The sequence below is a fragment of the Osmia lignaria genome, chromosome 9 (assembly GCF_051020975.1).
Source record: "Osmia lignaria lignaria isolate PbOS001 chromosome 9, iyOsmLign1, whole genome shotgun sequence".
Lineage (NCBI taxonomy): Eukaryota > Metazoa > Arthropoda > Insecta > Hymenoptera > Megachilidae > Osmia > Osmia lignaria.
The window spans coordinates 12,191,475-12,208,690 of record NC_135040.1 but is presented as its reverse complement, the minus strand read 5'-3'; the positions used below and the strand labels follow the sequence as shown (position 1 = coordinate 12,208,690).

The following is a 17,216-nucleotide window of genomic DNA, read 5'->3' as shown; positions in this document are numbered from 1 at the left end:
TATCCCAGCTGTCAACGGATCTTCAATCGAATGGTAATCGCGTGGCACTTAAAAATCGCTGAAAAATATTGCCGGGAGATTGAAGTACTGTGCTTGGATAAATAAATAATGCAACATATTTCACCGTGACGTGGGACAAATTGTTTCGGGACGAAAATGCGTGGAGTAAATAAAAATTGACAGAAGGATGCCGAAAACGCGAATAAATATCAAGCAAAAAAAAAAAGATAGGTTAATGAAAATAGAATAAAGGGTATGTGCGTGAGGGAGAAAAAGGAGAAATAATATTTTTCAGCGAGTTCGATAACTTCGCACGTCGATGAGAAATTGCTCGTGAACGAAACGTAACTCGAAAAATTGTAACTAACTTTTTTAACAATTTTCTACAAACCTGTTGTTAGTATAGAGATTGATGACACTAGTGTCAGAATATACTCGGTCGCTCGATCAACTTGAATTATTGTTAATTTCATGAAAAATAATAGTCAAAATAATATTCTCCATAGATGATTTAATAACGGGAATATAAAATGAAATTAAGAGAAATTTTTGACAACCATTACAGTAACATTATATTCACTCGACAGTCTGAATGTTTTAATTATTATAGCACTAATTACCTAAAAATACTCACATCAGAAACTTTTTACTGAATTGCCAACAATTTTCATTATAACAGTTATCAATTATATCAAAACAGTAAAAACATTTTAATTAACGAACAGTGTTCTCGATACCGGGAACCTCTGGCAAAACCTGCGTTCATTCGCTAACGAGTCAAGTCATCTCGGGATATTACGAAACCGGAGAAAAATTTCATACACGCCACGAATCCATGGTACCCCATTGCTGTCGTTCTATCGTCGAGATTGCGTTTCGTACATTCTCGAAATTAAATTGGTCCTATTGGACGCTTGAAAAGTGCTAACTTTTACCTATCAACGAAAACTCGTTTTTACGTTAGAAACTCTGTACGAACAATTACACAGGGATGCGTGTACAAATGCATTTTGCAAGGCTAAACGAACGACGTCTCGCTGGATGTCGATCGATCGTGTCTCCAGGGAATCGACTTCGTTCCAAGGAGCTACACCGGTGATTATTAAATTGCTTTGATTATTAATTCCGCGATCGATCGTCCGTACGAGGTAATTAGCCTTCTATGCTTGATTTTCAAATGAAATTTCAAAATCTGATATTTTCGTCGTCAAATTACACAGAGTCGAAAATACACTGAAAATTGAAACGGAATTAGGAATCGTAGGTCGAGAGAATAGAGGGTGGATATTGGAAGCATACTCCGCAAATCGGCAGAGACGACAAATACCCGTAAGCGAAACAAGAATTTCAATTTGCGTCACGTACGTGGCGCGCTTACCGAGCGACGAAAAATTTCCTCGATTCTCTCGACGAATCCCGGCTACTCGCAAGGTACACCCAACTTCCGGTGTAGCTACCCTACACGTCGAATATACATCGTCCATTTCACCAGGTGGAACGTTCTGCAGCTGTTTTCATAAACCGTTTGCTTGCTCGACGGAATTCCAGCGATTTTCGAAGATGCGCCCACGACGATTACGTCCGGGTCACGTCGAAATCGTGCGCTGTCGCGTAAATTGAGCAGGAGACGAGAGGAGGACAAGCGAAAATCACTTTGCCGCCTGACAACGTCGGGGGATCGAGACATTTGGACGGCGACGCGTCGCAACTAGCGTTGCGAGTTAGCCTGAGACGGCTAATTTTCCGAGAGACGAACGCAAGACTTGTCGCTAATAAGATACTTAACCAGGACCAAACAGCGTTCGGATAATCCGAAGCTAACGTAACCTAGATTTAATCATGCTTGACCTAGACCTCGTTTATAATAGATCTAGATCCAGCTTGATCTAGACCGGGGTTAACTATATACTCCTAATCGTGTCCGATGGAATAGAATGCTTGATCAAACTTGAACTGGCAGGATTTAAAGGGATTATGTCTGCTTCTAATCACTGTACACATATGGCTTTGATTGGCTTTCAATTACCGAATGTATTCTATATCTAATAAATTTTGTGACATTCTTTGATTGTATTGTAAATATAAAATTACATTAATGTACACTAATTTGGGTGAGGAGTATGTCTAACAGTGTTAGATGGAATAGATCCTTGATCAAACTTGAACTAACAGGATTAGAGGAGATTAGATCTGCTTCTAATCACTGCACACATATGATGTGAATGGTCCACTTGGGATCTCAGAATAATGGGAAGTGATAGAAAATGAGTATCATGAATATAATTAGTGATATTCTAATTTCAAATGAAATTAATTGCTGCAGTTTAGGAATTGTGAAGAAAATTCTTCAAGGAAAGTTTCAGTAACACGAGTCCCTGGAATCCATAGTTTTAATTATATTTCAGAAAAATATCAATATGAAAGAAGCTGAAAGCTCGTGAAATGGCATGATTAAAAAAGTTAACCGAGACCGATTGTTAGCCAGAGGACTCAAATATCGGTGGAGGTAGATGTCTATAAAATATTGCGTCGCTTTTCCTTTGACGAAAGCCTCGGTGAAATAATAGGGAAAATAAAGGATGGGGGTGGGAGGAAGCGGTGTGATACGAGATCTCACGATCGATCCCCGGGGTAACCGTCGAGCGGGCAGAGTCGAACCAACATTTCCGCTCGACGACGCCACCGGCGGAACAATGCGCCGCGATATGTCACGCGTTCCAAAGTGTCCTCGACGTGCCATTAATTGGAATTCAAATGGACATAAACATCTAGCGGGCACGGTCGGTGCGAGCAAGATGCACCGATCGAAGGGTCGAACGCCTCTAGATGCGGACTGCGACCCGCTCGTAAATTACGCTTCCTTGTCAACGCGTTGCTAAGCGTTTTCTGAATTCGAATCGGCTTCCTGTTTAATCGCATCCCTTGTAACGTTCAATTGTAAAGGATTTTGATTTTGCTCGCGAGAAATTTTATCGAGAGAAGTGGATTTCGAAACAAGATTTTCAGTAGTATAAATCAATAATATGTCAGGCTTGAACAGGGTTTTTGTTTTATCGTATTCGTTTTGCCTCGAATTTCAGAATAATTTAATTTGATTGTAGAGAAATATTATATGAAATATCAGTATAAAAGACAGGGTTGTAGATGACGGGGATGTATTCATAGTGATATTCAGTAGTACGAGTCAATAATATATGATTTCTTGACACATGGCTTTTGTTTAATTCCTTGTTACTTTAAAAAGTAAACAATTTCGATTTCTTTTTGCAGAAAATTATGGGAAATATTAGAGATCAAGTTGTAAATGACAGAAATGCATTGTTTGTGATTTTCAGTAGTATAAGTCAATAACAAAATCCATATTGATGAATTATCTTTCTATCTGCAATTATCTTTGGATCTAATAATGCACAGTAGAAAAATGAAATTTTCTAATCACAATAAAATGCAACAACTTGCTGTTCGGCACATAAAATTCGATTACAATCCAATCCAATCCAATCCAATCCAATCCAATTTATTTGTTCCTCCAATACTTAAAAACAAAAAATCCACCTAAAAAAGACAAAATCAACTAGTGGCTGTGCAGTAACTCGAAAAAACGAGGCTCGTAGGAGAAACGCGGGAAAATGTGGCTCTGCCAGCATGAAAAATCCTCCGCTCGACGAAGCTGATGCCTCGAGCGGGCACTCGCTCGTCAGTCTCGTCTCGCGGCGGACAATTTAAGGTGGACGATATTAAAAGGATATTAATGTCGGCTAATTAATCCTACCTTTTTCCCGCTGGCGCGAATCGACGTCGCTTTTAAAGGTCCCCCTAATCGTGCTGGATACGCGTTCGCTCGCTCGCGTGCACGCTGCGAGAAACGAAGATAAAACGTGTCCGAGGAACGGCGAATTTGTGACGATTTCTCCTCGAAAATTTGCTGGAAATTTAGCGTTGACGAGCGTGCACGCGAGGGTCCAGCAGCCGGAACTCTTTCGATCACGGTTACCCGGTAATCGAGCGGAAATGCAAAGAGTCGTCGAGAAAAATCGTCACCCCGTTCGTGAGATCCCGTCGCGCCCACGTACGTGACATCTCTTTTCCTGCATTTCGACGAGAGAAGCGCGCACTTTCTCCCGTGAACCAATTTATGGAAGCTCACGATCCGCGGAGCGTTCTTTCCCTCGCCGATTCATCGCTCGTTTATGAGAGACGGCTGCGTTTCGCGCGCCATGTGTTTCCCGCGTCAGTTGCCGCGAATTTTACATAATGACGGCGATCGTTGCGTGGGCGTAACGGGAAACCGATCCGACCGCATTTTCCTTTGTTTTTCGGGCAATTAGCGGCTTCTCTGTAATCGATTTCATTAATGGATCATTAATGAAAAACTCATTTCCACCAACGAATCCAATTGCTATTTGTTCGTAGATAATGACGGGTCCGAAATTGTTTTTGTTAATTATTGGACTTTTCATTGGCCGCAGAGTGAAATTTATATTTGAAGAAAATTCGTGTATTTCAATGGAACTTCGAATACCATGGAATATAACAATGGGTGGATGCAGGAATAATTAAAAATGTAAATTAATTGTCTTATTTTATAACTGGAGTCAGAGTACAAAATGGAATTATTTAATGTAACCGTTATTGTACTGTAAGATAAATATGAGGTTTGGTTGGGTAATTGGTAATACAAGAGAATACGAAAAGAAATGTATTCTTTGGGTTTTTCAATAGTATAAATCAATAATAAGTCATACTTGCAGGGGGTTCATATTTTATTTTACTTCTTGACTCCTGGAATTGCAAAGAAATTTAATTTGATTTTAAAGAAGTATTATACGAAAGAATATTCTGTAAAATAAGACTCTAAGTAATGGAAATGTATTCTTAATAATTATTCAGTAGTATAAGTCAATAATATGTCATCCCTCGAATAAAATGTTTATTGTATTGGATTGTAAAGACTTTGAATTTCCTTTCAAAGATGAATTTAAAAATAAGATTATAAATGACAGAAGTAAATTTTTGTCATTTTAAGTAGTATAAGTCAATAACATGTCAATGTCACTATATCAATACATTTAAAAGTGGTTACCAAAATCTCAATCGAACCATTATCAATCAAGCCCAATGAGCAACAGGTAGATCGTAAAACAGATATCCTCAGGGTATTTCATTTTATACCCAAAGGAACAGAAACCCCCATAAAAAAAGAGATATATTCTTCTTCCCAAAGGACCTTTAACCCTCAGGTCCATGGAGATCCAAACACTGTCCTAACTACCCTTAACTATAAATAGCTTCGCTCCGGAACCCGAGTAACCAGCAGTAAACTCCGCGATGCAAATGAATATTCTTTCATCGGAGTTGGTAGCCAGGACGATGACTCGACGATGACCGAAACTACTCGATGAAAATGATTCCGGTTGGCATAATGGAATATTCTATTTACCCGGCATGAGCGACACTAAGCGGGAGACAATACCGGCACACTGTGTTGCCGTTTAACTCAGGCTTAACGGGGTTTAACCATGCCTTCCTTTACCCCTGTGGCCTCTGAAAATGGTTGGCACAGGTATCCAAGTCGATCCACTGTTTCAATTCATTCGCACGTGACCATTATGCTATGAACCCAACCGAACCCTACCTCTCCGTTCTCTATCCTACTCCTTCGTCGAAGGGTAACAATGCCACACGGGGGTGGCGCGTTCCGAACGTAAAATTCACCCCTGTCGTCGATCCGAGAACGGGTTATAACTTCCTATCGTGAAACACGAGCGAACGGTCTATGAACGTTGCGTGAAATGGCCCTCCTCGTAAATGCCAACAGACTGCTTTTCGTTTCATTTGAGAATTTCAAAAAGCTGTTTCAATTGTGCTTAAGGACGCGAACGTTGGCGCGTATGATTCGAATGGTAATTTTTATTCGATCGACTGGATATAAATAATTGGTCAATATTAATACGCGTTAAACATTGGTTTAACCGTTTGACTCCCAAGCAGCGCGGTCGCGCTGTTTAGATTTTATGTCTAAAAGACCCAATATTGGGTTTATAACACCGCTATTGTGCTGTTCAGTACTTTTCGACAATGTTTTTTTTTTTTGACCCCTGGGACTCAAACGGTTAAAAATTCACACGAAACGCGAGTTTCATATTATTCACAGGGAAGGTATAGTCGAGGGACAGTCAACATTTTTTCCACGCAACCCGATACGTACACATTCTGATTACGGCTCATCGGCTTTCAAGCCGATCCTAATTACCAGCAGTCGTAATTTGAACCATCCATTCACCTAAATACTCATTGTCCACGCGTTAACCCTTCAGTTGCGAACGACGTATAGGTATATACGTTAAGGGCCGCAATCGGAATCGGGTTTATTATGTACTAGCTATTGAATTTCAAATAATTGTAATATCTGACTAATAATTGTTAATTATTGTCAAAATTTGGAAATCCCAGATTCCTCTAAGAATTTTTTAAAAAACCACCCCCAACTTACGCCTAATTTAGTACCTCATTTCACAAAATAATTTCGAAGGACAATTCCTTGATTAAAAATTTGAAAATATCGACTCTCGAAGCTTTCGATAGCTTTGCAATTAACTGTTACATTTGAGCCTCCTACAGATATCGCTACTGTTAATTGTACAAATAATAAAAAGCTGCCGTTTGCTATATCACACCTACATTTAATGTAGGTAATTAAACACGTGTCTCTTGTTATTTGTTTTTCATTGAGAATTGAAAATACAAACAGGTGTGAACACGATTTCGAATGAACGTTTATTTCTGTGATAATAACCGTGACAAGTAAATAATATAAAATTAACAAATAACACTTTGTCTCTATTTAAACACTTGGGTGATAATTTCAAGACTGACAAATATATTCTGTTCTTCGAATTTCATTAATTTTTGTTTAATGAAACGCGTTTAATTGAGAGGGTTTAAACATTCAAATATTTGTAATAATGATTTAAGCTTCACAAGTACGTAAATCTGCACGGTCCATTGATCATCGTAGCCGTGGTCCGATAATCGAGTCCCATTGAAAATTCTTGGTTAGCCTGGCGGATTTTACCGCGATCAGTAGCGCGGTTCAAAGAGGCGTGCGTTATCGTATCGTCCACGAAAATACCGGGAAACCGTGTAGCCGGAAATAACCATGAAAGCCGAAGAGGGATAAATACCCGTGCGAACGTGATCGTCACGCTTCGCGGTTCCTGTGTGTGACCCAAATCGAACCTATCCCCGAGGGACACCATGGAAATCGCAGTTTCGATTTTGACCGCGAGAAACGAATGCACTGACAAGGATACTTTTCCTTTTTTTTTTACGATGACTATTTTAACACCTTTATTATGTAGACTGATCCATAAAATTGGAACGAGTTATATCTTTTTTTTTATTGGGAAAGCAGTGCATTTTTTGCAAGTGCAACGATGCACATGCATTTTGAGTGCATACGTATATTTTTCTAATTTGCATAAAGCAATATTTAAATAAATTAATTGTACGATATATAGTAAATGATATATTTATCAAAGGAGATATTTAAATAATGATTTCTCAATTGGATGCAACAGTTGGACCCTTTTCTTTTTAAGATACAAAAGTACATCTTTTATATTAATTTGCATTTGCATTCTATTTGAACAAAATATTGAAATTAAAAAATTAAAAAATGGTAAAATAAATATATCTCCATAAAATCACCAATTAAAGGGGTTGTAGGAAACGAATAGAAGAAACTGAGAACAGTCTTGAGCGTGCCGTGAAGAATTATACATCCTCGTGGTTGGCTTCGTTATGAAATATATCTTCATTACGTTAAACCAGCGTTTCCGGTCTCGTTAAAAAAGTACCAGTTTTCAAGGATGACCTGTCTAATCCTTCTCCAACGAAAGGAAAAACGTACGGAAGCTTCACCCTTTCGTATCGCAGCAGTTTCTTGTTAGAACGAGTGTAATAATTACACGTCCGCGCGGTTTTTCAGCTTCGCTCCTCGAATAGAAGAAAATCGCGGCAAAGGGTGCAGATTGCTTCAATACATTCCCCCAAGCGCCGTTAATTGAACAGGAAAAAATTAACCGTTCCCAGCTTATTAGCGGCAGATGAGAAAATGAGTAACGTTAAATTTGAAACGAGAACGATTCAACTTCAGATTTTTCTTTGCGGCAAGAAATTTAATACGAAACTTACAAAACCATGTGAAGGGAAAAGAAGAATTCATAATTTACAGTGGCAAGTTAAATTAATCGTGTAACACGGTAAACAGTAAATGAAAGAAAGAATAATTAAATGTAACACTGGCCATCAACAATAAATCTTCGGAAGCAAAACAAAAGAGAATGTAAAGCAATTTTCAGCGTGGAATCTAGTATCAGCCGGAGAAGAAAAGAAAGCTGAAGAATTCATGGTGACCGAACGGAAGACAAAGAGGAGCGTCCAATCAGCCACGAAACTTTCAAGACCCCCCCCAGAACGTCCTGATTCCTCTCTTTCATCGCAGCGTCTTTCCTTTCAAACGAGCCCCGCTTGAAACAAAGGTCCGACAGAAAAGAATGTTGAAGAAGCTCTAGTCTAATATTCACCGCGTCTAAGACGCCTGTAACGATGTCTGCTGGCAGGATCTCGAAAGAGAACGAGGACGATTGCCCCCGAGGACGATTACCAGAGCTACGGACGCGCTAATCACTCCTTCGGCCTGTGTTATTCCCGGCTGATCCCGGATATTCGGCTCGTTTTCGACCCGCTGCCACGCGACCGTAGCCCACGTTTAATTCGCCGTACCTTCGAATAGTCGCAGTTCTCCGTTTAACCGATGCGATCGCATTAAACGGCCGAATGGTCGCGTCATTAGCTCTCGCAGTGTCGATTATCGACACCGTTACTAATGCCATTATTGGTCTCTTAGCTCGTGGAGCATCCCTCCGAGAGGGATGAACTCTGTCTCTCGACGGGTCGCGAGACCGTGTTCCAATCGGTTTTCCGACTACCCCGTCAAAGGCGTTGACAATACGATCGATAATCGGCGTTACGCGTTAATGGGCGACGCAACGTGTGACACGCGGCTCGCGCCTAACAGAGATCGATGATTCTACGAGAAGCCGAATTTAACTGCACCCTTGTGATCCTCTGTCCGAACTAGCTCGACCTTTGTACCGATCTGTTTCCGTCAATCGTTCAAGTTTATGACCGTTTGCAAATATATTAGGTAATTCAGAGAATTGAGACGTATTGATTTTCAACCCTCTCTGTACTCTCGTGTAACATCTATCGTGAAATTTTTTATTTTCCCTCTTCCTTTTCGTACGTCATAAATGCATAAATATTCACAGTCTAATAACAACTGTAACTCGTATATTTACTGTTGTTTAGAACGTGACTCGTTTCGTAAAACGTGCACGAGGCGAACATTCATCGCGCGCGGAGAAACAAAAAATATTGCGCCTCCTGTACGGAATAAATAACAGGGTACGAATAAAAAATATATATATATATATATATACAAAAAAAAGAAAGAGAAGCAAGTTGGAATGCCGATGATAAAGGTCGGAATATTTAAAAAATCGAACCGTGGGGCAAACAATCCGTTTCAACGCTGGCCCCCCGAGCTACGTCGTGAACGACGGGCTGAATAAAAACCAGGCCAGAGCAAGATCATTTGCCGCGAACGTTTGCGAGAAAAATTTTGTTTCGTGCCAATGTTTGAAATGAAATTACGCTTGACGCGAACTTTTAGAGAAAATTTCCCTCCCGTGATCCTGCCGCGAGGAAAATTCGACTCGACGCACGCGCGAATCTTCGCGAGGAAATTTTCCTTCGCGTGAACACACACGGTAAAATGTTTACCGATGGAAATTCTACTCACCGCCATAACGTGGTTAAAAAGGATTCTCCTCGATATTGTTCTCCGTTCAAAGATTTTAAGCACATTGCTTTCACATTCTGTTAATTGTTTTTCTGTTAATATTTTTAAAAGCACTTAATGATTCAAAGTATTTCGACCTAATTTTGAATTTCCTAATTCTAAGTAATCTTTTCTTGAATCATCCTTGTATTATACTGTACCTTTTTATTTCATTGCAAAGTACATAAATTATATTTTTGAAAACACTTGATAACCCAATGTGTTTCAACACAACATTTAATTTTCTAATTCTAAATAATCTTCCCTCAAATCATCCTTGTACTATATCTTTTTACTCTGTTGATGAATTTTCAAAACTTCTGGCATTAGAAAGATACTGACCGCTTGGGAGAACAAGAAATTGTTCACTTGAAGCAAGAGGCAACGAGGCTTACCGCAGATAGAATCAGACGACAGTCGATGCCAGGGACTATCGCCACTGTCGTCTATTTCGACGTTAGTTTCCGGCAGTCGCGATGGCATTTCCGTCTCGAAGTACACGGCACGAGAAACCGCAGAGCTTCTGTATGAGGCGGCAGACAGGATTGTTCGCATAGCGAAGCTGACGTGCCGTATGCGTTCATCCCTCCAGCCATTCGCGAGGATCGTTGATCGTTGAATTCTCGCGTCAGAGAACTCCTCCTATGCTTGTTACTACTCACGATTGTCTGTCTTAGGATCGAAATGAAAAAAAAAACCCCTCCCATTGATCATCAGCAGAAAGTTTGATTATTTTAATAATATTACAATGAAAACGAAAAAAAAAATTCATCATTTATAACGAATCGATACGCAACAATGTTAATTATCACCAATTCAAACAAGACGACACGGTTGCAATTATGCAAGTTTGTGCGAGGGTTACAAAACAGCGATACTAATTAACCAGAAATCTGGTACGATATTGAATGCAAACTTGTTCGAACAGAGGAGAGTCCGTGAATAAGCTAATTAAAAAATAGGTCGAGCACTGGATCCTTTTTCAAGCAGCCAAAGTTTCGAAAACAAGTAAAATGTACACGAAAGGTTCGATGTTTACCAGGGATAAAATAGCAGTTCGATAGAACCGAAACGAATAGAACAACGCTGCTTTCAGTAACAAGATGAAAAGTGCACTCTTGAACACTCGAGAAGATAACGACGAAAACAAGGGAGAACATGAGAATCGAATTATCACATTCGAGGACCTGATTATTCAATTATCGATCGGCAGCGATCTCGAAGCCGCGTACGAATCCTTGGAGACACCGTGAAACGATTCAGACAGATGGAACACGATAAAGTCAATTATACGTATCGTTTCAAAGTTCATTAGCTTTTCTTTTGATACGAGTGAATTGTAAGAGAAAAGTAAAAGTAGACACACGAGACAAAGGAATACAGAAAAGATCTAGAAATGAATCCAGAATTCTTGCTTTGAAAAGAAAGACGATTTATTAACCCTTGAAATATGCAATCTGGGTCAATCGTGACGAAAAACTTACAAAATATACAGAAGGATATTGATCTAAAGTTAAACCTCTCATATATTGAAAGAATAATTTTAAAAGAACAGTATGACAAAATTAAAATAATGTGAAACAAAATTAAATTAAAGTTGTGACCCTCTCCATGGTCTGTCCTCCGAGAGATAACATTTCTAACAGTCTAATAAAATTGAAATATTAACAGAAGCAATTTTATTTTATAATATTAATTAATTTTGAAAAATTTCTAAATCCTTAATTTCCAAATTCATAAAAAGAGCGAAAGTAATCGAAAAACAATTTTGAAATGGGGAAAAACTAAAAGAAGAAAGAAGAATAAAGAAAAGCGAAGGAAGAAGAGTGAGAAGAGATGGGAACGGGTGTGTTCGAACAAGATTCGTGGAGTATTTTCAAAGTTGAAAGCATGCTAGGGTTTCAAAGGCTGTCTCGAAATGAAATTCCGCAGGAGCTGGTTCCTTCGACTAATTTGTCTATTATTACGTTGCCGCTGCTTCTGTCGAGCATGATCGCTTGACAAACGTACGCTTTTAGCGTAATGCGTTCCTACCTACCAGCCTTCTCTAATAGTCGAACAAAGAACAGAATCGCTGTGAACGGAAAACACCTGACTTATACCAAGCGAACAGAAACGCTTCGTACAAAAGAAAATGGCTTTCGCCAATGCTTTAACGAATCCGATGCTTCTGTCAGATAAATATCTTTTGACAATGACAGAAGAACATTATTATTTGAACGTTCGTTAATTATGGGAGCTAGACAATCAGTAGTTTTAATTAACCAAATCATTAAATTGTTGAATATGAAACGGGCAATTTCAGAACATAGAAAGCGTGATACAATTTCATAACATAAAATTATCACAGAATAGCACTTACGATATCTCAATTTAAAGCTCGAAGAGAACAATGAACAGTGAAATTGACCTATGATACGTGTTATAATAATATTTATAACAAAACTAAATATGCTAACATTTTTTAAAAAGAAAAACTACATATTTTGAACTGGAGTTATTAAAACTTGCAACTTGTAACGTTGAAAATTGCAAACGCATTTGAAATCTCGTCAGCGTCGAGCAGTTTTTTAGCTGAAAAATTCAAGAAAAGTCTGTTACAGCTGCATGCTCGCCGGAAGTGGCCACGAAGGGTTGTTGGTTTCCGGGTCAGTTGGGTGGATCGTCGAAGGTTGCGCGACGTTGTTGTCGCAAGAAACGGGAAACGGGAAAGAAAATGGGACCGGCAGAGGGGGGACAATGTTCACGAAAAGCTCCGGCTTGGTGCTCGTTGAAATGCAAGCTCTTTTATAACGCGCCGCTGGGCTTACACGCGCAGAGCGCTCGTTAACCCGGCCATCAGTTTCACGCATGGCGCTGCAAAAAAGCAGCGACGACAGCTTCAAACGTAGCCCCCTGTTGACTTTTCCACCCCCTCTCGCCCGGGCATCCCTCCACCCGTTGTTCGTCCTTTTATTCCTGACTCTCGTTTTTTTTTTTTTCCACCAACCCAGCCTGCCCTCCGTTTTCAACCCTTTGCATTACGTGAATCCAGTCGCGGCCGCGGATCGGTCGATTCTTTGACCGCGAATCCCCGATTGTTCCGGAAACGATCACGTTAGCAAACAGGAAAGCATTTAACAGCGGTCTTCTTCGATACACACGGTTCGAATGCGACTCGACTCGGTTCAATTTCAACGAGATTCTACGTTACAAATCAACCCTTTTTATTTGAAAGAGATTTGACGAAATTAATGGAATATTTGAAATTGGGGATGAATTATTTTTGAAAGGGGAGTGTTATGATGATATTACGTGAGAGAAGTTATGAATGTAAGTTGTTTGAAGAAAGAACAATAGAATGAGAGATTAATGTGGAGGGCAGTGTAACAAAGGTACTTTGGTTGGTCTTTGTTAAGGTTAATAATTGTAATGTATAATGACTCTATAGTCTTAAATGAAAAGCAGAGGTATGTAATTACAGGGTGCCATTTAACTGCTGCAATCAGAAAAATTGAGATTGCATATGAAAAACTAAAATCTTTTCTCTATGTGATTTTAGTTTCTATTAGATTGCTGGCTAATATATAAAAATGAAAATAAAAAGATCAACAATTAAAAATCGTATCATCCTATCAGAGAACGCGTTACACGGTCCGCGTCGTCCAATTACAAAACCAGAAGTGGTTTCGCTCCAATCACCGATGTAACGTTTCGGTGTCGACGCGAACCGCAAACCAAACACTCTGCCAATGAATTACGGACAATGTTACGTGCAATCGCGTGCAAAGTCGTTTTCGGAAAGTGTATACACTGCAATATAATACGTAATGACGAGCGGTAAACCGCGACGAAACGCGTTCACCAAGGATTTTGCGAACTAGAAAACGATCAATGTCGACGATCAATTTCCTCCTTGTTTCAGGATTGCTCAGGCTGCAACAGATTTACCAGGGTCTGAAACCAGGCAACGAGTCCTTTCAAGTGGAGACTGTTAAACGAATACAGAACATGTCCGAAGCGATTGATTTTCTCCGGAGCTTGGAAGAGCTCAATCGGTGAGTTTGGTGACTTTATTTTCTATCAAAACTTCCACTTTCGACGACATAATATAGAAAATTGTTGAAATTTTATATTTTCAACACTTTCGATTCGAGCTCTAATTTAGGAAATACGCGGATACTTGAATTACCTGTAAGAAACTTCGATTTTCGACAAAATAATTAAAAAAATTATTGAGATTTGATATTTTCAATCCTTTCGACTGGGGTTATAATTTAGGAGATACGCGGATACTTGAATAACCTGTGAGATACCCTGATAAAGAAAAATTTTCCGAGTAGGTGGATGTGTCATGAGATATGAAACAGTAGAGATTCGAAAATCGAAATAAAAGAAAGATTTCAAATTTCAATAGATTGAGAAGACCGACTAGTCTCTCGGCTACCCGAGTATTTTACAGGTACCCGAATATCTCGAGTACCCACTCCGAATTAATAGCTCCATTTCCAACCCCTTTTTTGTCAATTTACAAAATATTGAAATATAATAAATATAAAGTGAATATCTTGCAAAGGTAAGTGAATATCACTTACAAGGTAAATATCTTGGAACTAAATGTTCTCTATACGTGTCCGCGCGCTAGTGGTATTATTTTTGGAGGATGGTAAATTCTGTCCGCATTCGGACAATCTGACGGATCACACTTTAGTGGGAGCACGAGTGGTCACCGCGTATCTGGCCGCAATTTACCGCCGGCCACGCATTTGCACAACCCGGGTAATCAACAACCATTCCGGACAATGAGCCAGTATCGAGTAAATAGTGCAGTCACCAAAAACGGGACGCGAAACGTTCTCAGAAAACGCGCGATAACTTCGTTGACAAAAGAAAGAGATAATTAAATCTCGAATATAAAATAAAATTTCTTCGCTTACCCCGGCTTCTTTTTCGAAAAAGACACGATGAAAGTATTCGAATAATTCACAGGTGGAGCAACAAATACGTAGTGTTGGACTGTCCTACGGACATGGCGAAGGACATCGTGGTGAGCCACGTGAGGGATGTTGCCCTAGGGAAGAGAACGTATCATTATTTATTAAGTGGACTGGTGAGTATGCTAACAAATTAATTTTTTAATTTACTATTTCATAACGAATCAGAATTTCTGAGTTATCGAAAGAAACCCTGATCCATCAGATATTTTTGTATTATAATTCTATTGTTTTTGTGTGATTAGATAATGGACGACAGATGGGAAAGCGAGGTGATCGAATACGGAGCCATAAATATCACTGGTTTTCGCATCGTGGACGCTACACGACCCTACGTCAAAGATTTCTTAGCCAGTTGGCATCGACTTGACCCAGCAAATTCTCAAGGAGCTGGTCGCGAATCCATTTCCGTACGTACCGTTTCTACCCTTCAATTTTTAATATTATAATTTCAATAATTTATTGAAAGAATGAAAAAATTGTGTAACTCGTGAGTGTTCAAGAGATCTAATAGTCTGACAAGTACGATTTATTTCAAAATAATCCCTACAATATCAGCTTTCTCCAATAAGTTCGCTATTTAGCAGTCTCCAGCAGGCTTTAGTCGTCTTTCCAAGGGTTAGACGAATATTTGAACTAGACTGATCGTCAAGAGCGACTTCGAGTACTCCAATTTTCTAGTCTACTCCGGTTTCCGTCTTGTTTTTCAATTGCTCGCGTAAGAGCCACCACGATTCATCGACCACACAGGAAAATCAAACTGGGATCTGTAATTCGAGTAGAGTGACCGCGTTCAAAGGTGAAAGCTCCAAGACCAATTTAAACGACGGATCTCGAATGTCGATTTTACTCTTCAATACTTCCAACCTTTCGTTCTTTTCATCCATTATTTGCAACACTATTGATTAATTATAATTTAAGTCTAGAAGAATCTCATGGGATGTGTATAAAATTGCAAAAGAAAAATTCTGAAACTGTAATAATTTGTTGGTTTGTGATTCTAATACTAATTCGACGATGTTATTCGCCTTAGGCACAAGCAGCGTTGATGTATGACGCTGTGTTTGTTCTGGTCGAGGCGTTCAACAAGTTTCTGAGAAAAAAGCCGGACAGAAGTAACGTGAGGAGAACTGGGATACCGGGCAGTAATCAGATTACAAACGGTACCAGGGCTTTGGATTGCAACAGTAGCCGTGGATGGGTGACACCGTTCGAGTATGGCGACAAAATTTCCAGGTTACTGAGAAAGGTGAGCATTTTTAAAAATTAAAACCATCGCTGAATTTAAGGGAAGTCTAAAAAGGACCTTTCCAATTACTATGTTAAAAAATATTAAATGAAATATTATTTAATTTTATTTGAAATTAATTTTTATTTTTGAAGCAAGTTTATCAACTAAAAGGATTTGATAGGCCTGGGTTCCAGAAATCTTAATCCAATTCTGAATAAAACAGAAATAATTATAAATCTGATGGATAAGAAAGTTGCAGCAGTTGATCAGTCTCGAAATTCTTACTCTATGAGCTGCGGATAGAAATGCAGAAACAGTCGATATGTTTCGAACAGCGTGGCAACCGAAATTGCCAGGGACTCTTCCCGACGTCCCTCTGCTATTGACAGTAATTGGCGGTTATTCCGACTCTCTACCGGCATTCCTATGTCGACGTGAGATCTGTCTCCCTTCGTTTCTCTACGTACATACAATCACACGTTTACACCGAAAATGTCTGTCCCTTTTCCGTTGATCGTTCGCTTGTCGCGCGACAGAATCGAACACGATAATGTCTGTCAATATCAGGCGGATCATTATGCAAATTTTTCATCCGTAACACTGAGGAACGTAGCGTATTACACGTATGATTAATCGTTACCATAAATACATTCCTTGTAAATAAAATTACAAAAATAAAATTATTTTTTTTAGAACCTTAGGTGAATATGGAATTTGTGAACGTAGACACATTGAAAATTATACAATCAGTGGAATAAATAAAATCAGAGAATGGGTATCGATTAAACAAGACTGAAAGTAGTGGAGAATTGTTAGAAAGGATTCAATTTCCAGGAATCAACGACTGAATATATTTACAAACGTGCATCACTTTATCACAGACCCACCCACACGCGTGTATGCTATTCGAGGCTGACATCGGTTGTATATATTTAACTTTCAGGTGGAAATCGAGGGACTGACCGGTGAGATACGCTTCAACGATGATGGTCGACGGCACAATTACACCCTCCACGTCGTCGAGATGACGGTCAACAGTGCCATGGTCAAAGTAAATATTTTTCTGCCTTTTTTCGTGCTACCAACCCGCCGCGTGTCCTCTCGT

General features: G+C 39.3%; 1 protein-coding gene and 1 long non-coding RNA gene across 8 annotated transcripts in view; one reads left to right on the top strand and one right to left on the bottom strand.

Moving 5' to 3' along the window:
* Nucleotides 1–17,216, bottom strand: part of LOC117605043 (uncharacterized) — a 179,215-nt gene that overhangs the window by 24,245 nt on the left and 137,754 nt on the right. For 2 of the 3 annotated variants that reach the window (XR_004581563.2, XR_004581562.2), the window contains exon 6: nt 14,824–14,957. The exons of the other annotated variant lie outside the window; for it this stretch is intronic. This is a non-coding gene — a long non-coding RNA (uncharacterized LOC117605043). The remainder of the gene's footprint in view (nt 1–14,823; nt 14,958–17,216) is intronic. 3 annotated transcript variants of the gene reach the window in all.
* The window catches only part of GluRIB (Glutamate receptor IB), a 181,775-nt gene that overhangs the window by 148,091 nt on the left and 16,468 nt on the right, over nt 1–17,216 (top strand). For all 5 annotated transcript variants that reach the window (XR_013062795.1, XM_034325659.2, XM_034325651.2 and 2 more), the window contains 5 exons: nt 13,812–13,944; nt 14,876–14,996; nt 15,126–15,290; nt 15,914–16,129; nt 17,055–17,162. Coding sequence is in view for 4 of the 5 variants with exons in the window: in XM_034325659.2 (XP_034181550.1) it covers nt 13,812–13,944; nt 14,876–14,996; nt 15,126–15,290; nt 15,914–16,129; nt 17,055–17,162 (743 nt within the window). In the remaining variant the exon portion in view is untranslated. The remainder of the gene's footprint in view (nt 1–13,811; nt 13,945–14,875; nt 14,997–15,125; nt 15,291–15,913; nt 16,130–17,054; nt 17,163–17,216) is intronic.